This window comes from Penicillium alfredii (genome assembly GCF_028826965.1).
Source record: "Penicillium alfredii strain IBT 34128 chromosome Unknown utg000011l_segment0_segment0, whole genome shotgun sequence".
Taxonomy (NCBI): Eukaryota; Fungi; Ascomycota; class Eurotiomycetes; order Eurotiales; family Aspergillaceae; genus Penicillium; species Penicillium alfredii.
In genome coordinates, this window is record NW_026622708.1 from 367,080 (window position 1) to 382,326 (window position 15,247).

General features: G+C 53.9%; 6 protein-coding genes across 6 annotated transcripts; 3 read left to right on the top strand and 3 right to left on the bottom strand.

Annotated features, from left to right (window-relative positions):
* Positions 1 to 251: 251 nt before the first annotated feature.
* Positions 252 to 1,250, bottom strand: NUU61_008569 (urea carboxylase-associated family protein; the record flags this gene model as incomplete). Its single annotated transcript, XM_056659094.1, has 2 exons — positions 252 to 454; positions 515 to 1,250. 2 exons carry the CDS (start codon positions 1,248 to 1,250, stop codon positions 252 to 254), a joined length of 939 nt encoding a protein of 312 aa, XP_056507387.1.
* A 614-nt stretch (positions 1,251 to 1,864) lies between these two features.
* Positions 1,865 to 5,645, top strand: NUU61_008570 (GTPase BMS1; the record flags this gene model as incomplete). Its single annotated transcript, XM_056659095.1, has 4 exons — positions 1,865 to 1,922; positions 2,012 to 2,082; positions 2,140 to 2,229; positions 2,310 to 5,645. The coding sequence occupies 4 exons, from the start codon at positions 1,865 to 1,867 to the stop codon at positions 5,643 to 5,645; spliced, it is 3,555 nt and encodes a 1,184-aa protein (XP_056507388.1).
* A 1,011-nt stretch (positions 5,646 to 6,656) lies between these two features.
* Positions 6,657 to 8,308, top strand: NUU61_008571 (uncharacterized protein; the record flags this gene model as incomplete). The annotated part of the gene is made up of 2 exons (XM_056659096.1): positions 6,657 to 7,364; positions 7,421 to 8,308. The coding sequence occupies 2 exons, from the start codon at positions 6,657 to 6,659 to the stop codon at positions 8,306 to 8,308; spliced, it is 1,596 nt and encodes a 531-aa protein (XP_056507389.1).
* Positions 8,309 to 8,651: 343 nt separating this feature from the next.
* NUU61_008572 (Major facilitator superfamily domain general substrate transporter) lies at positions 8,652 to 10,641 on the bottom strand (the record flags this gene model as incomplete). Its single annotated transcript, XM_056659097.1, has 7 exons — positions 8,652 to 8,666; positions 8,722 to 8,799; positions 8,863 to 8,957; positions 9,052 to 9,510; positions 9,587 to 10,021; positions 10,083 to 10,160; positions 10,221 to 10,641. 7 exons carry the CDS (start codon positions 10,639 to 10,641, stop codon positions 8,652 to 8,654), a joined length of 1,581 nt encoding a protein of 526 aa, XP_056507390.1.
* A 615-nt stretch (positions 10,642 to 11,256) lies between these two features.
* NUU61_008573 (transcription factor domain-containing protein) lies at positions 11,257 to 13,625 on the top strand (the record flags this gene model as incomplete). The annotated part of the gene is made up of 4 exons (XM_056659098.1): positions 11,257 to 11,341; positions 11,395 to 11,449; positions 11,508 to 12,496; positions 12,550 to 13,625. 4 exons carry the CDS (start codon positions 11,257 to 11,259, stop codon positions 13,623 to 13,625), a joined length of 2,205 nt encoding a protein of 734 aa, XP_056507391.1.
* Positions 13,626 to 14,671: 1,046 nt separating this feature from the next.
* On the bottom strand, positions 14,672 to 15,121 carry NUU61_008574 (uncharacterized protein; the record flags this gene model as incomplete). Its single annotated transcript, XM_056659099.1, has 1 exon — positions 14,672 to 15,121. The coding sequence occupies one exon, from the start codon at positions 15,119 to 15,121 to the stop codon at positions 14,672 to 14,674; it is 450 nt and encodes a 149-aa protein (XP_056507392.1).
* Positions 15,122 to 15,247: the final 126 nt, after the last annotated feature.

Sequence of the window (15,247 nt, forward strand, 5' to 3'; positions counted from 1 at the left end):
TGACACTGCTGACATAGCGGCATCCCTTGCGTACGCCATTCACCGACTGCGACGTGTCGCTTCATTTCTTTCTCAGCGAGGAGAATAACTTTGCTTGATGTAACGACGCGATGACGAGATCCAATGACCTCGGCGCTGCGAACGCGGGGCAGGTCACGTGCGCTGCGAGTCATCCAGTTCAGTTTGTGGCCTGAGGCACTGAACAAGATGATGTCATTTCCACTTTCCCAAGCAGGAAGGTACGTCTGCACCTACAAGCCAACATACCCAGCCCCGTCCTGCTCACGAGCTGGCATTTGCAGCCCGTGCATGCCCTCATATGGTGGGCTTTGGGGCTCCTTCCACCCTTCAAGAACATTGTCATCCGCCAATTGGTACACCTCCACACCAAGGGGCCGTGTGGTAGCTCCCATGCCACCCTCCTTATCATCCCATCCCCAGTTGGAAAGATCACCTAGAAAAGAAGTTGCAGTGTTAGCGTGAGTATTTAATTTGCGGAAGACACACAACGTACCACCAGGGCATGCAGACAATGCGCACAGAACATCCACCTCGGCGAAGAATTCAAAGTACTCGCCCGCCTTGGCAGGCGAGGTCTCCATGAAATACTTGCCCTCCTCATCCAGCCCGGTCACCTGGAACACGTTCAACACATCGTGCACATCCAGCTCCGTTAGGCCATGGGGGACCACGGCCCGCGTAAGGTTCGAATGGCAGTGGAAGTCGAAGGTCTCGCCGCCCATGAGAAGGTTCACGTAAGGATCGCAACGGGTGCCCATCAAGTCGTGCACCCGGCCCCCGAACTGAGTGGTCCCAAACACAACCTCTGGGTTGCGCTTGCCATCCGGCCCAAGTACTTCATGCAGCTGGCCGCCGCCAAGTGAGTCGCCCGTGATGGTGACGAGAGGCCGCAGATACGGCAGATTGGACCACAGCCGGTCGCCCACGGAGACGTGAGAGGCGTGGATCTGCCGTGTGCGCGCAGCCCACATTCGCTCCCGGGGATTGTTGGCGTTCCAGATGTTCAGGTCCCCGACCTGGGGTCCCTTCGGCGTGGTGAGTCGGCAGATGTGGCCTGCGGGGACAACCCACGCCTGCCCGGAGCATGGTCGAATGGTAAAGGATTCTTTGGGGACACGTGCAGAGGGGCTGGAAGAAGTCGCGGAAATTGATCGGTAAAGCTGCGAAGTGGCATGGATCCCTGAATTGGGGGGTGCCGTGTAGGCGGGGGGAGGGCGACGTGCAGACATAGTCAAATGTAAACACCCGAGTCCAATGCGAGTTCAAAAACGTGGGCAGCAGGATCGACTACCTTGAATTGATGACAGGGCAAGTCCGTTAGATCTGGGGGACAAGAAGCTTATATAGCCTCCACAGGCTCGGGGGCTCCCCGATATCCGGGTTCCATACTTGAGGCTGCCCCGCATGTACCTGCCTGGATGGATCACTACAGCCTTAGGCCTTTAGTATTATCATTACTAATTAGTTACAACGAGGGGCTCATTTTGCCTTCTCTGCAACTGACGCGTGCCTCGGAAAATAGTGACAGTCTGAAAGTGAGGAAGAACAACAACCCCATCCTCTATGCCTGACAGATGCATCGGCCCGACGTCAGGGCAAGCCCTTATCGCCTCTCACCGGCCCGGGCGATAAGGCCCAATCCTGTTTAGGGAATGCTGGTGCCTCAGGCGGTGAAGGCCAAGCTCAAGAGAAACTTTTTCGGGTCCATATTTCTCCGTCCCGACGAAATAATAATTTTGGGCCGAGCAGAGCAGCCGACATTACAGTCGACTTTTGCTCTTGGTGAACGACTCTGATCTAGCGGAAGAGGAGTCTTGAGGTCTGGGACCTCTTTGTTTCCAGGATGGAGCAGCAGTCGAATAGGGCCCATCGGCCCGCCAAGGAGAAGAAGAAGTACGATGGTATGGCTCTGCGATCCAATCCGCCAAAACCATCTTTGGAGCTCGATTGCGATGAACACCACATGCTGACCGATCTTTCTTTGGCGCAGGACCCAACCAGAAGGCCTTTGCCTATGCCAATCCCGGGAAACTCAATAAACAGGCAGCGCGGTCGCACGATGTACGTATATCGAATCTAACGTCGGCCGAATCCGACTGACGCCGGTTGCTGCTCTAGGTCAAGGAAAAAAGGTTGCATGTGCCTCAGGTGGATCGCATGCCCGAGGAGGCCCCTCCAGTAGTGGTTGCGGTCGTTGGTCCTTCGGGGGTAAGTTTGATCTCGAGTTCAAAGCGCTTTCCACTCGGGCAGCGCAATTCTAACGGTCAATCTTTTTGCGACGTCTTTAGGTCGGCAAGACTACTCTCATCAAATCCTTGATCCGCCGCTACACCAAACAGACCCTGAGCTCGCCCCAAGGGCCATTGACGGTTGTAACGTCGAAACGGAAGCGTCTTACCTTTCTCGAATGTCCCTCCGACTCCCTCGCAGCGATGATCGACGTGGCCAAAATCGCAGATATCGTGCTTCTTATGATCGATGGCAACTATGGCTTTGAGATGGAGACCATGGAGTTCTTGAACGCCTTGTCGACTAGCGGTATGCCGGGCAATGTATTCGGCATCCTGACCCATCTGGATCTGTTCAAGAAGCAAAGCACCTTGCGAATGGCCAAGAAGCGCTTGAAGAACCGTTTTTGGAGCGAGCTCTATCAGGGCGCCAAGCTCTTTTATCTTTCTGGTGTCATCAATGGCCGCTACCCTGACCGTGAGGTCCACAATCTTTCTCGATTTCTGTCGATCATGAAGAACCCACGCCCGCTTGTATGGCGCAACTCGCACCCGTACGCTTTGGCTGATCGCTTTCTCGACATCACGCCCCCGACACAGGTTGAGGAGAACCCCAAGTGCGATCGTACCGTGGCGCTCTATGGCTATCTGCGGGGTACGAATTTCCCAGCCCAGGGCGCTCGGGTACATGTCCCGGGTGTGGGCGACCTGACGGTTTCCGGTATCGAGGGTCTTCCCGACCCTTGCCCGACTCCCTACATGGATCAGCAGATCGCGAAGGCCAGCGGGAAAGGCGCAAGGCGAAAACTGGGCGAGAAGCAAAAGCTTCTCTTTGCTCCCATGTCTGATGTTGGCGGTGTGTTGGTAGACAAGGACGCTGTGTATATTGACGTCAAGACCTCTACATTCGACCGAGACGAGGATGATGAGGATGACGAGGATAACCGTGGACTTGGCGAGCAACTCGTGGTTAGCCTTCAGGGCGAACGGCGATTGCTCGGTGAAGCTGACCAGGGCATGCGGCTGTTCAGTGGTGGCGAGGCCATTGCCCAACCCGATGAGAATGAAGAAACTGGCCGAAAGCACAGACGGCACGCGCGAGTAGCCGACACCGAACGCGATGGCCAGGATCTCGACAATGATGACGAAGGCTTTGAAAGTGGCGAAGACGACGAGGAAATCGCCAGCGATGAGGACGAGGAAGATGACGCAAGCGACGGTGAAGAAGCTGATTTGTCGGCTCCGGCGGACTTTGAAACTAGTTTCAAGGAAAGGCAGAACGGCGATTCTCGTCGAGAAGAGGGAGTTGTCGCGTTTGCAGACAGCGACTCTGACCTTGGCTCTATCTCGTCCGCTGAAGGCCAGGAGCTGGACAGAGACGGCGAAGACGACGACGAGGAGGAAGATGCGGAGGGGAATGTTCGATGGAAGGATAACATGCTGGCCAACGCCAAGGCTCTTCATGGAAAGCGCCCACCCTTCCGAGTCAATGATTTGTCGCGTATGATGTACGACGAGTCTATCAGCCCCGTGGACGTCGTACAAACGTGGCGCGGTGCTGATCAGGATGAGGATGAAGAGGACGAAGAAGACGAGGCAGAAGATGAAGGCGACGAGTTTTTCAAAAAGACCAATAACGAGAAAGAAGACGAAGCCGACTTCCGTGCTGTTCCGGACTACGACTACGAAGAGCTCGAGCGCAAATGGCGGGACGAGGAATTGCTTGAGTCTTTGAAGCGCCGCTTCATTACTGGCAAGTTGTCTGGTGATGGCTCGGACGATGATGAAGATGACGATTTGGACGATGCCTTCGACGACGATGACGACGAGGGCGATGGTGAATTCGAGGATCTGGAGACGGGCGAAGTCTTCAACGGCATCGACGACGACGAAAACGAAGACGACGAGGACGAGGAAGACGAAGAGCAGCCCACAGAACCCCTCGATCTGGAAGCCGAGCGTGAGCGAAACGCCAAAAAGAAAGAGGAGCTACGGCTTCGGTTTGAGGAAGAAGACCGCGAGGGTTTCGCCAACGCCAAGGACGGAAAGCGTGACGGAGGAGACGAGCAATTCGGGGAGGACGATTGGTACGATCTGCAAAAGGCCAAGATGCAAAAGCAGCTGGACATCAATCGTGCCGAATTCGACGAGCTCGACTCAGCTTCGCGCGCCCGCGCTGAAGGCTACAAGGCGGGTACATATGCACGAATCGTGCTGGAAAACGTGCCATATGAATTCGCCTCCAAGTTCAACCCTCGCTTCCCCGTCATCGTCGGAGGTCTGGCCCCAACCGAAGATCGGTTTGGTTATGTGCAGATTCGGATCAAGCGACACCGCTGGCACAAGAAGATCCTCAAGAGCAATGATCCATTGATCTTCTCGCTAGGCTGGCGTCGATTCCAGTCTCTGCCCATCTACAGCACGTCGGACAGTCGGACGCGAAACCGCATGCTCAAATACACACCTGAACACATGCACTGCTTCGGCACGTTCTACGGGCCACTGGTGGCTCCCAACACCGGTTTCTGCTGCGTTCAGTCGTTCTCGAACCAGAATCCAGGCTTCCGTATTGCTGCCACCGGTGTAGTTCTGAGCGTGGATGAGCACACGGAAATTGTCAAGAAGCTCAAGCTTACTGGCCACCCCTACAAGATCTTCAAGAACACTGCCTTCATCAAGGACATGTTTAATTCGGCGCTAGAAATCGCCAAGTTCGAAGGCGCGTCGATTCGGACAGTCTCGGGTGTCCGCGGTCAGATCAAGCGAGCTCTGAGCAAGCCGGACGGCTACTTCCGAGCCACATTTGAAGACAAGATCCTGATGAGTGACATTGTCTTCCTGCGTGCATGGTACCCCATCAAGCCCCACCGCTTCTACAACGCCGTGACAAATCTGCTCGACCAAGAGGAAGGGGGCAAGGGAGACAGTGGATGGAAGGGAATGCGGTTGACAGGCGAAGTGCGCCGCGACCAGGGCATCCCGACGCCGCAGAACAAGGACTCGGCCTACCGCAAGATCGAGCGACCCACGCGCAACTTCAACCCCCTACGCGTGCCGCGCCAGCTGGCAGCCGACCTGCCGTTCAAGTCTCAGATCACCAAGATGAAGTCGCGCAAGGATCAGACCTACATGCAGAAGCGGGCTGTTGTCCTGGGCGGCGAGGAGAGGAAGGCTCGCGACCTCATGCAGAAGCTCACTACGATGCGCAACGACAAGCAAGCCAAGCGATCCGCCAAGCAGGAGGAGCGCCGCCAGGTCTACCGCGCCAAGGTGGCCGACAGCCTGGAAAAGAAGGCCGAGCGCGAGAAGAGGGAGCGCAACGACTACTGGCGCCACGAGGGCAAGAAGCGAAAGAATACCGACGGAGAGTCTGGCGGTGGAAAGAAACGCAAGTGATCCTGCCGGGGGTCATTGCATCTTTGTCAGATCTTGTACATGTCATGGGGCTTTTGTGCATCGACGGCGTTGGTTCCCAAAAAGATTTATTCCCTTAGGCAATTGTATATTGGAAATTTCACATGTGAGGCCCTTTTGTGGGGTTTTATCTGCTCTTCAATATCTTTGTCGTAGAATACATGTAGTTTGTTTTAGACCGTGTTTAAATTCGACCATGCTCTCGTCATTATAGGCGTCGTAGGATAGATATACTTCGGGCTTTCTACGCACTATCCCCAGTTCTGTTACACCCAAAGATCTGCACTAAACGCCTGCAACTCACGTTGCCCCTGTGCAGTTTCACTGATTATCAAGTTCTATAAGTTCCCTTACCCATCGATTTCTGATCTTTCAAAAATACCGTATTTTTATAGTCACTGTTCCGCCAGAATGCTCAGGCCTAAGGACACGTGACCGCGCTTCGCACGCGTCGCAAAAAGCGGCCGCAGCGCCGGGTCTCCGCCGTCCTGGGTCTTCAGTGCCAACACACGTTGAACTCTTTTTAGCCTTATTTCACATACCAGCTATTTGCCTCACACCAGATACAAACTCATAAGCCATATTGAGACCCTTCGGGACATTTTATCTCGTGGGATTTGCATCCGGTGGATCCTGCTCGACCGTTTTGCCGCTCGTGCCTCAACCCTTGCGCGTGCTGGCCGATCGCCTCTGAATCGGGCAGATGCTCCTGGTATCCGCTGCGGCGTCATTGCACATCTCTTAGCGGTTGTCGGGGAGGTGTTGAGATCCTGACTGTCCCCTTTAGCGCATCCTGGTTGCTCCGTGTTCATCTCGGCCCCCAGTCCAGTCTCGATGCGGTGACTCGCGCTAGCAGCCAGCTCTTTGTGTTTTTAAGCTCACTCATATGGCTGCGTAATTTCGCAATTGGAGCTAAATCGCGTATTGCTGGCCTCTATTACTATTATTGTCTCCATTTTTTTGCTTTGAATTTGTCGCCGGGGCCGCTCAACTATGACTGACGGTTCTCGATCGAGTCGCGGGGTGACCCATGCGGAGGCCAGTGCGCGTGCTGAGTCCCTCGTGAACACCTCGACGTCACCAGCGTCCAGCAATCCTACCTCCGCCACTGAGGTCCAGGTGATGCGGTCTCCCCAACCACTCTCGCTGCAGGTCGACGGGCTGAATGGTGCAAAGGTTGCGTCGCGCCACGACAGCCCCAACACAGCCTATATCGAATCCTCGGAGCGCGGTAGCGACACGTCCGTCGATGGTCGACCGCCTGAACTGCAATCCGCAAGCACCTTGACAGACTCCCTGTCCAGCCTTCCATTGTCTTCGGCAAATGATGCCAACCGATCCATGGAGTTTGGCGGCTCCCACGCCAACGAGAACCAAGCAATACCTTCGATAGACCAGAAGCCACAACACCCTGACGGGATAGCGCAGAACCGCCCAGTTAATAGAGAAGGGACGATGGATGGGTTGTATACTTCATCGGGCATTGCAAAGTCTAGTAACGGCTCTTTTCCGTCTGTCATGTCGCCAAAGCATTCAGGCACGCGGTCGGGAATGACTTTAGGTCATAAGAGGACGGCGACTGGCGATGTCAAGCCTGTTTCGTTGAACCCAGCGGCTTCATCCAGTTCAGACGCAAATGGAGCTGCGCGTCGTCGCTCGAAGAGCACTGGCTCGCCTGCCCATGGAAGCAGGATTGCACAGGTAACCTTCAACTCGCATGCTTGTTTAGAGTTCCATTACTGAGACTTCTGATTCAGTTGTCGGTACATATTCGGACGCGTCTTTCCTACGCGGCTGCCAAGGTAGAGAAATCCCGGCAGTCTCGCCAAGCTGAATCCCAGCTTCCGTTGCGAACACAGAATAGCGGGTCACCTATGAGCAGCATTATGCCGGCGCCAAATGCAAACCCAACATCTCATCCGCAAGATCATAGCATCACGACCTCTGCCGTCACTACTCATCATTATCCGAAGCATCATCGTTCGCACTCAACATTATCTTCCCCTAACCATCTCTTTCCCATCCCCAAACTTGCACCTCCTGCCGATATCATAGCATCCAACGGAGATAGTCGGCGGCGTCGACCAAATCACAACACGCACTCGAATTCTATTAACCATAGCCCATATTCGCGCCACCGGCGGCATCACTCCCACCAAGAACCCGCCATGAACAGACCGTTGAGTGGCTCACCGACCTTTTCAGGACCAGGCACGCCATTTATTCCACCGCCGGCACATGCTGCGCCTACATCTTCACAAAACGGCTTCTATCGACCACGAACCAATTCCCAGAACACTTTAATGGAGCAGGATGCCATTGAGACGTTACTTTTCATGTCTAGCCCTGAGAATTCGGGCTATCGCCCCAGCCCTCGGCCTATCCAAGGTGCAGCAACACAAGGTAGCTTGAACGCGTCAATCCATGCCAGCCAGAATGGGACTATGTTCGATGGGAGCCAGGGTTCTCAAAGTGATGGAACTCATAATTCGCAGAACTTGGGTTCGACAAACTCTAAGCCCGGGCTGGAGGCTCATGCAGGGGATGACATCGATCGCATCCTCGACCAGATGGAGAGCGATAGCGAGGACGAGGGCCGGTTCTCATCGTATCGTCATGGCACTAATGGAATGCAGTCCTTCTGAGGGCACCGCGGGTAGTTAGTTACAAAGCGAAACGGGTTGCTTTGTGTGTGATTTTCCGGGTTATCGCTTTTGCATTTGCTTGGAACGGACATGCATTTTGAAGCTGTTGCATCTACGACGTCATGCACTTGAAAGGCTTGGAATTGCTCTTTTATTTGACTTCTATTATGGACCGTCATGTATCCGGAGTTTTTGGGACTGGATTCTCTTTTGGCCCTCGGGCTCGACCATGACATGCATGCCATTGGCTCTATATGCACCCGGATGGTGTGTGTGGTATGTACATTAATCTATTTCTATATCATAATCACGGCATGCATGTGCGACTTTTAGTTTTATGTGCTCAACGGGCCAGTTCCTAGAATTCGATTAGTATGGATATCATTCTTTGGCCTAGGAACGGGGATACTCACGCTTGCCAACTTGCTCTTGGCCCGAATCTTCGGCCCGTAAAAGGCCAGCACCCAGGGGACGAGGGTGAGAAGAGCACCCTAATGTCGTTTGTAAGCTTCGTTTTCCAGATGTAAATGAGTTCAAAAGACGAGAAAACTTACAATTCCTCCCAGCAGACTCGATGCGCCTGGGTACGTGAGGTTGGTGAACATGGCGTTGGTGACCAACGGAAAGACACCACCGAGCAGATTCCGACCTGTTAAATGGATAGTCAGCAAACGGATATAAATTTTCAATGAATGGAAATCTGGAATCTGGAAAGATTAATAATAAGAACAAGGAGAACGTACAGCAAGACTGCGCCGCAATAGCCGAACTCGCATAGCGATGATACGTATCAGCAAGGTAATTGAACGTCGCCAAATAAATCGAGAAAATGCCCATAGTCGCACACCCGACCGCCATGGAGGGCACGATCCAGTGAATGGACGGGTAGGAGGTCCAACCGAACCAAAACAGGCCCACGGGCAACAGCACGGACTCGACGCAAACGAAGTACAGCCGGGCCTCGGCGGACGAGGACAGCTTGCCGAGACGCAGGGCGATGCGTTCCTGCCAGATGCTGATCAGAGTAATCAGGATGACGCCGACGCACATGGCGGTGAAGACGGCGCCGGACTGTTCGATGGTGAAGCCATGGTGTGTGCGGAAGACGAGCGGCACGGAGCCGAATTGGAGGTAGAGGACGGCCCAGCTGAAGGAGACCCAGAGGGAGAAGAAGAAGACGACGGGCTCGGTGAGGAGCATGTCTATTTGAGAGTTAGTCGGATTATCTCTTCAACCTCGAGGTATATATTAAATGGAGTCTGTAGGATAGAAACTCACGGAATGGTCGATACAGCGAGATCTGGATCATCTTGATCAGCGAAGCTCGCTGCTCGTCGCTCTTCACCTTCCACCGAATACGTCGCACGGACTTCTCCTCAGTTGCCTCCTCGCCCGCCATTAGAACCCCGCAGTGGCCTGCTGCCTCGAGCTTCTCGTAGTAGACATTCAGTGCCCTGGCCTTGCGGCTGAGGAGGACACTGCCGCGGGTTTCCTTGAAGAAAAGGAAAATAATAATAACAAAGGCAGCGGAGACAATGGCATGCGAATAGTACACCCACCGCCAGGTGGTGTGGGTGACGATCACGCCGGCCAGCATAGGCGCAAGGCCAGTTCCGAAGAGCGCAGATGCGGAAAAGAGTGCCATGGGGGTGTTGCGGTCTTGCGCGTGGTAGATGTCACTGATGACACCGCCGACCATGGTTGAGAAGGTTGCTGTGAATATCTAGATTAGTTGAAGGCTTTACATGAGAATCATGAGACATAAGAGACATACATCCACCGACACCTTGAAAAAGCCGTGCGACAAGCAGACCGGCGAAGGAATGAGTTCCACCGCATGCCACCAGACATGCTGATAAAGGGACTGTTAGTCAAGGACCAACCGAAGAGATATATCAAAAAGACGACCTACCGACAAACAGGACCCCGCTAGCAATGAAAATCGGCCTGCGTCCATTGATCTCCGAGAAAGGCGCCAGCACCATCGGCGCCAAAGCGAATCCCACACAGAACATCGTGATGCTGAGATTGTACACAACAGCACTGATCCCCCACTCATTCGTCAATTCATCTGCCGCCGGGCTCACCTCGCCAGCCGAATACCCAGCCAAGGCAGTGACAGCGCACGAGATCCAAGTCATGAGCGACTTGCGCCATCGCGGCCACAGAAACGGCGAGGTGTATTTCTCAAGGCTAGGCGCCTCAGGCGGCGGTGACTGGCCGGGCCCTGGAGGCAGAGTGATCTGCGGCGTGGGCAGCGGCGTGTCGAGTTCGAGATAGACGAATTCAATCGGCCCGGCCAGCGAGTCGGGGCTGGCCTCGCGTTTGTCCATGGCTATTGCGGATTTGATTGCCATGAAACTTGGAGAGCTTGGCCACTTTGCGCATGTGAGGATGGTTGGTCATCTTATAGGTGCAGACTCGGGCGATAGGGCGTGGACTAACCAGAAAAAAGAAAATTGGAGAAGGGAAGTTCTCGGTAGATCCCCAAATCCCGCATGATTCACCTTCGGCCTTTGGTCCGAGCAGATTGCCGACGTACTGTCCGGCTGTTTGGATTTACAATAAGATTATAATCAGAGAGAAAAAAAATTGTAGATTGCGATTGATCATAACCAAGTTAGCGATATCACTGCATTTACTGCTACTATATTGGTTATGATTGTTGGGAGCTTCCGAATGCGTAGTTCGGATCGAGCAGCTCCACCTACGATCTCCAATTCGGAGAAACCCAGAAAAGTTCTGGGCGCAATCGGGTGAAGAAAATAACGATTAAAATAAAATAAAATTTAATGCAATTACAAGGAAAAGCAAGCCATAGTCAAATCACGTCAAATCTATTCAGTAAAAAGCTGAGCTGTAGACTGAGCATCCTCACTACGTCATGGAGCCATGGCCGAGGTCCCGGAGTTGCGCCTGGTCTCCCCGCTCTCTTTCAACGTCACGCCATGCTGAACACCAGGCCATACCAGTGCCAGCGATGTTCCCGCTCATTCGCTCGTCTGGAGCATCTCCAACGCCATGACAGATCCCGTGAGTAAAGTCGATTCAGGTATTCCCGAGGCGGCCGCGACTAATCCCTATAGACACCAAGGAGAAGCCGTTTTCCTGCGTCCAATGCACCAAGGCCTTCACGCGCAAGTACGTCCCCGATGCGCAAGGGCGATGAAAATCCCACCTGACATGACAAATAATCTAGAGACCTATTGGCACGCCATGAACGTCTCGCCCATAACCCTGCGGCCAGCCCCGCGAGCCATTTGACGCAGTCGCCTTCGCCCGCTCATCCAATCCCTGATGGCTTAGATACCCTAGCAGCTGTGGTGACTAACCACGCCCACTCCAATCATCACACACCCCCGGGGAGTAGGGAGCAGTTTCCGCCGCTGTCGACCGTACATCGAACGCCCATGATCGGCACTCCGCTGCCCAGCGATACTCCATCGGCAGGACCGACCACTCCGGAATTTGGATATTCTCTAGGCGATATCCCGGCACATTCCTACGAGGCAAACGACTTCACCTCGTTTTTGGACAGTGTTCCCTTGCCGAGCCACCCTTTCTCGCCGGCATATCAGCCCCTTCCCTTGTTTCCGCCGCTACCCTTTTCTCCAATTCCCGATTATGAACAATCCTCAGACCGCGGGCCACCGACGGAGACAACCTCGACTCCTTCCAGCTCGGTGCTCCCTCGGCATGGAGCACAGCTCCCTTCCCTTCAACCGGAGGGGTACCAAACCACCCCCAAGGCTCGACAACCAACGGGATTTGTGCCGGTCACTGCCCAATGCCGAGAAAAGATCCTGAACCTCTTATCAGAATATGCCAATGTAGTACCGGATCTGTCTCTCCCTTCTCGACATGCCCTATCCCGATGCCTCACAGGGTATCTCACAGGATACCACGACCACTACCCAGTCGTACACATCCCGACATTGGACGTCGACTCGATGACATTACCCCTATTTCTTTCGATGGCGGCACTTGGTGCACGGTATTGTCGCGAGCCCGACACCAGCATGCGCCTATATCAGATCGCCAAGCCTGTCACATTAGAGCACGTTCGAAGACAGTTTCAGTCGGGAAAGATGCCCTCGGTCAATGCGGCTGATGATATCGATACTTTTGAAACAGTTCTAGCTTTGTTATTTCTCACGTCGGTCTCGTCATGGTTCATCAACAACCCCCGTATCACGAGGCACTGTCAATGCGGAGTTTGATGGAAACGCTTGTGCGAAAAGGAGGGCTGAACCGGCTGCCAGAACGTGATGGTTCATGGACCAGCTGGATCCGGTGGGAGTGCGTAAAACGTACCAAACTAATCGTGTTTTGCTTTTTCAACATCCATACTATCGTTTTCGATCTACCTCCCGTCATTCTCGCTGAAGAACTCTCCCTCGACCTTCCTTGCACCGAGAAAGAGTGGCAGGCACCCGGGGCCGATCTCTGGCAGGCCGAGCGCAACAAGAGTCCTGGCGAGCCTAAAGTTCAGGATGCCCTTGCGGCGTTGTTCGCGCCCAGCAGCGGCATGGAACGCCTCTCCTCGCTCGGCGGCTACGTGCTCATTCACACAATTTTGCAGGACATTTGGCTGATGACCAAGGCAGGCCGGTTGCCTGTCTCCCGACGTAACCGATTTGGTAGTCCGTCAGCTAGCACAAGCACCTCGGAGATTGTGGCGATCGAGCAGGCTCTAGAACGTTGGTGCCAGTGCTGGGAACGCAACCAAGAATCCTCGATCGATCCACTGAGCCCGCATGGCCCACTGTCGTTTACATCAGCCGCTCTTCTCCGTCTCGCATACATCCGACTGAACGCTGACTGCGGGTCTACGCGGCAGCTACAGACCTGGGACCCGGTGCAGATCGCATCGAGTCTAAAGGACAATCTGACCGTGCGCCGCGGGGATAGACTAACACGCGCGGCGCTTCACTGCGCCCACGCACTCAGCACGCCGGTCAAGCTCGGCATCGGCTTTGTGGCCCACTCACAGGTCGCACTGTGGTCCAACCAGCACGCGCTGTGCTCGCTGGAGTGTGCCGTGCTGCTGGCCAAGTGGCTCGAGGCTGTTACTGTGCCCAACCCGGAGCCGGCGCTGTCCGCCCAGGAAACCCGACTGCGGGACTTTGTCTTGGAGATGGTCATGGAAGTGCAGTATGGGGTCTCGCGTGAGTGGCTGCTGGCCAGGAATACACGGCTGAGTGCGGCCGTGACTCGGCTGTGGGCGCGTTTGTTTACCGCAGATTATATTTGGGAGATGGTGAACCTGATCGGGCGGTCGTTGAATAGCTATGCGGATTTATTAGAGCAGACATGACCATAATGTCTAAAATTCAGCAATTAATTCACCCATTTATGAGCGTTTTTCGTTCGAGGAAGATAGGTATCCCCCAGAATAGTTGCATAGACTACTGGCTGTGATGAGCCATCTTCAGCTCCTCGATCCAGAATTAGTTGCGAGGAAAGAAAAAGGCATGTACTATTTTCATTGCAAGCCCCACCTGGCCCTGTCTACCTCGGCCAAGGGCAATACGAGAGATTCCCGTGGACAAGGTGCTGCAGATCGAATGAGTCATTTTCCGTGCGTCGTCTACTTAGGGCTATCCGCCAACCATTCAAGAGAGCTCCAACACTTGTACCAACATCACGATTTTCTTCTATCCCAGAACAATCTTTCCAATATCCCAAATAAACAACAAACCAACTAACAGAACACAAGGGAAGGAACAACTAGCGGGAGAGCATTAGAGAGAAGAAGCAGATCGATAATAATTCTAGGAGAGAAACAGCTAGTTGGTGTTCTTCGTCGGACACAAAACGACCCCTTGTGTAATTAAAGAAGTCATCAATGGAGTTCCAGTCTTCGTGGAATGACCTGCTGACGGTCCTTCTGGGCTGGATCCGGTGACACTGCATTTTCCAGAGTACGATTGACAGGGTCGGACATCGGCGTATCATGGCGGACGAGACTGTTCGTGACGTTCTGGTCCATCTCGTGTCCAGGATGTTAGAGAGGAAACAATACCAAGCACGTGTCCAGGTTACGTGGAATGGAGCTTAGCAGGTAAGACACCGCCAGGTGTGCGACTAACCGGGCACTGGTTACCAGCAAAGTCCGGAAAGTGGGCGCCTTGCACACCTTATACAGGCATCGGATGGGGCCTACTGGGGAACCTTTTGCGGTTCATGCAAAACACGTGTCCCGGCGCTTGGACGTAGTTCTGCATATGGACCAGAGGTTGAGGTGTAAATATCGGCCAGCAGGGTTGGGATATTATCTAGCCACTGATTCAAGTGGCCTATAAACGAGTTCTTCTGTGTTTCCATAGCCTTCATCATATATTCAGCATGATTTTCCACATTTCAACACTCATACCCCCAACTTTTCTGCAGCGCAGGCGACATATCACGTAAAAAGATATCCACCGTCTTCGGTCCAACCCCCTTAAGTTCCCTCAACGACCCAGACAACCTCTTCGTCGACCCCGCCTGACGCAAAAGATCTCCAAAGGAGCCATATTTATCATTAACCCCCTGCGCCACGTCAAGTAGTTTGGACGCAGTCGAGAAATCATAGCGCACGTAATGCGCCCGGTCCAGGATCTCGACCAGGCCCTGCCAGCCGGTGTCTAGCAGTGCAGTTGGAGATGTAATGCCGGAATCGGTCAGCTCGTGGAATGCGCGTCGGGCGATGTCTTGTTGAATGGGCTTGCCGAAGAGGAGGCATGCCAGGAACCATTTGAAGGATTCTTCTTCCCGGCCTGAATCGAGGTTGAGGCCTAGCTCGGCGGAGTAAATTTTCCTGGGGGGCATTTGTCTAGTGATTCCCAACATTCAAGGAAAAGACGCTCTGGATAAGATGTGTATACGTTGGGTTTGGGGGAGATTGTAGATCGGCTATGTCATGATGACCGGGTTCGATAGGTGATCCCTAACCTT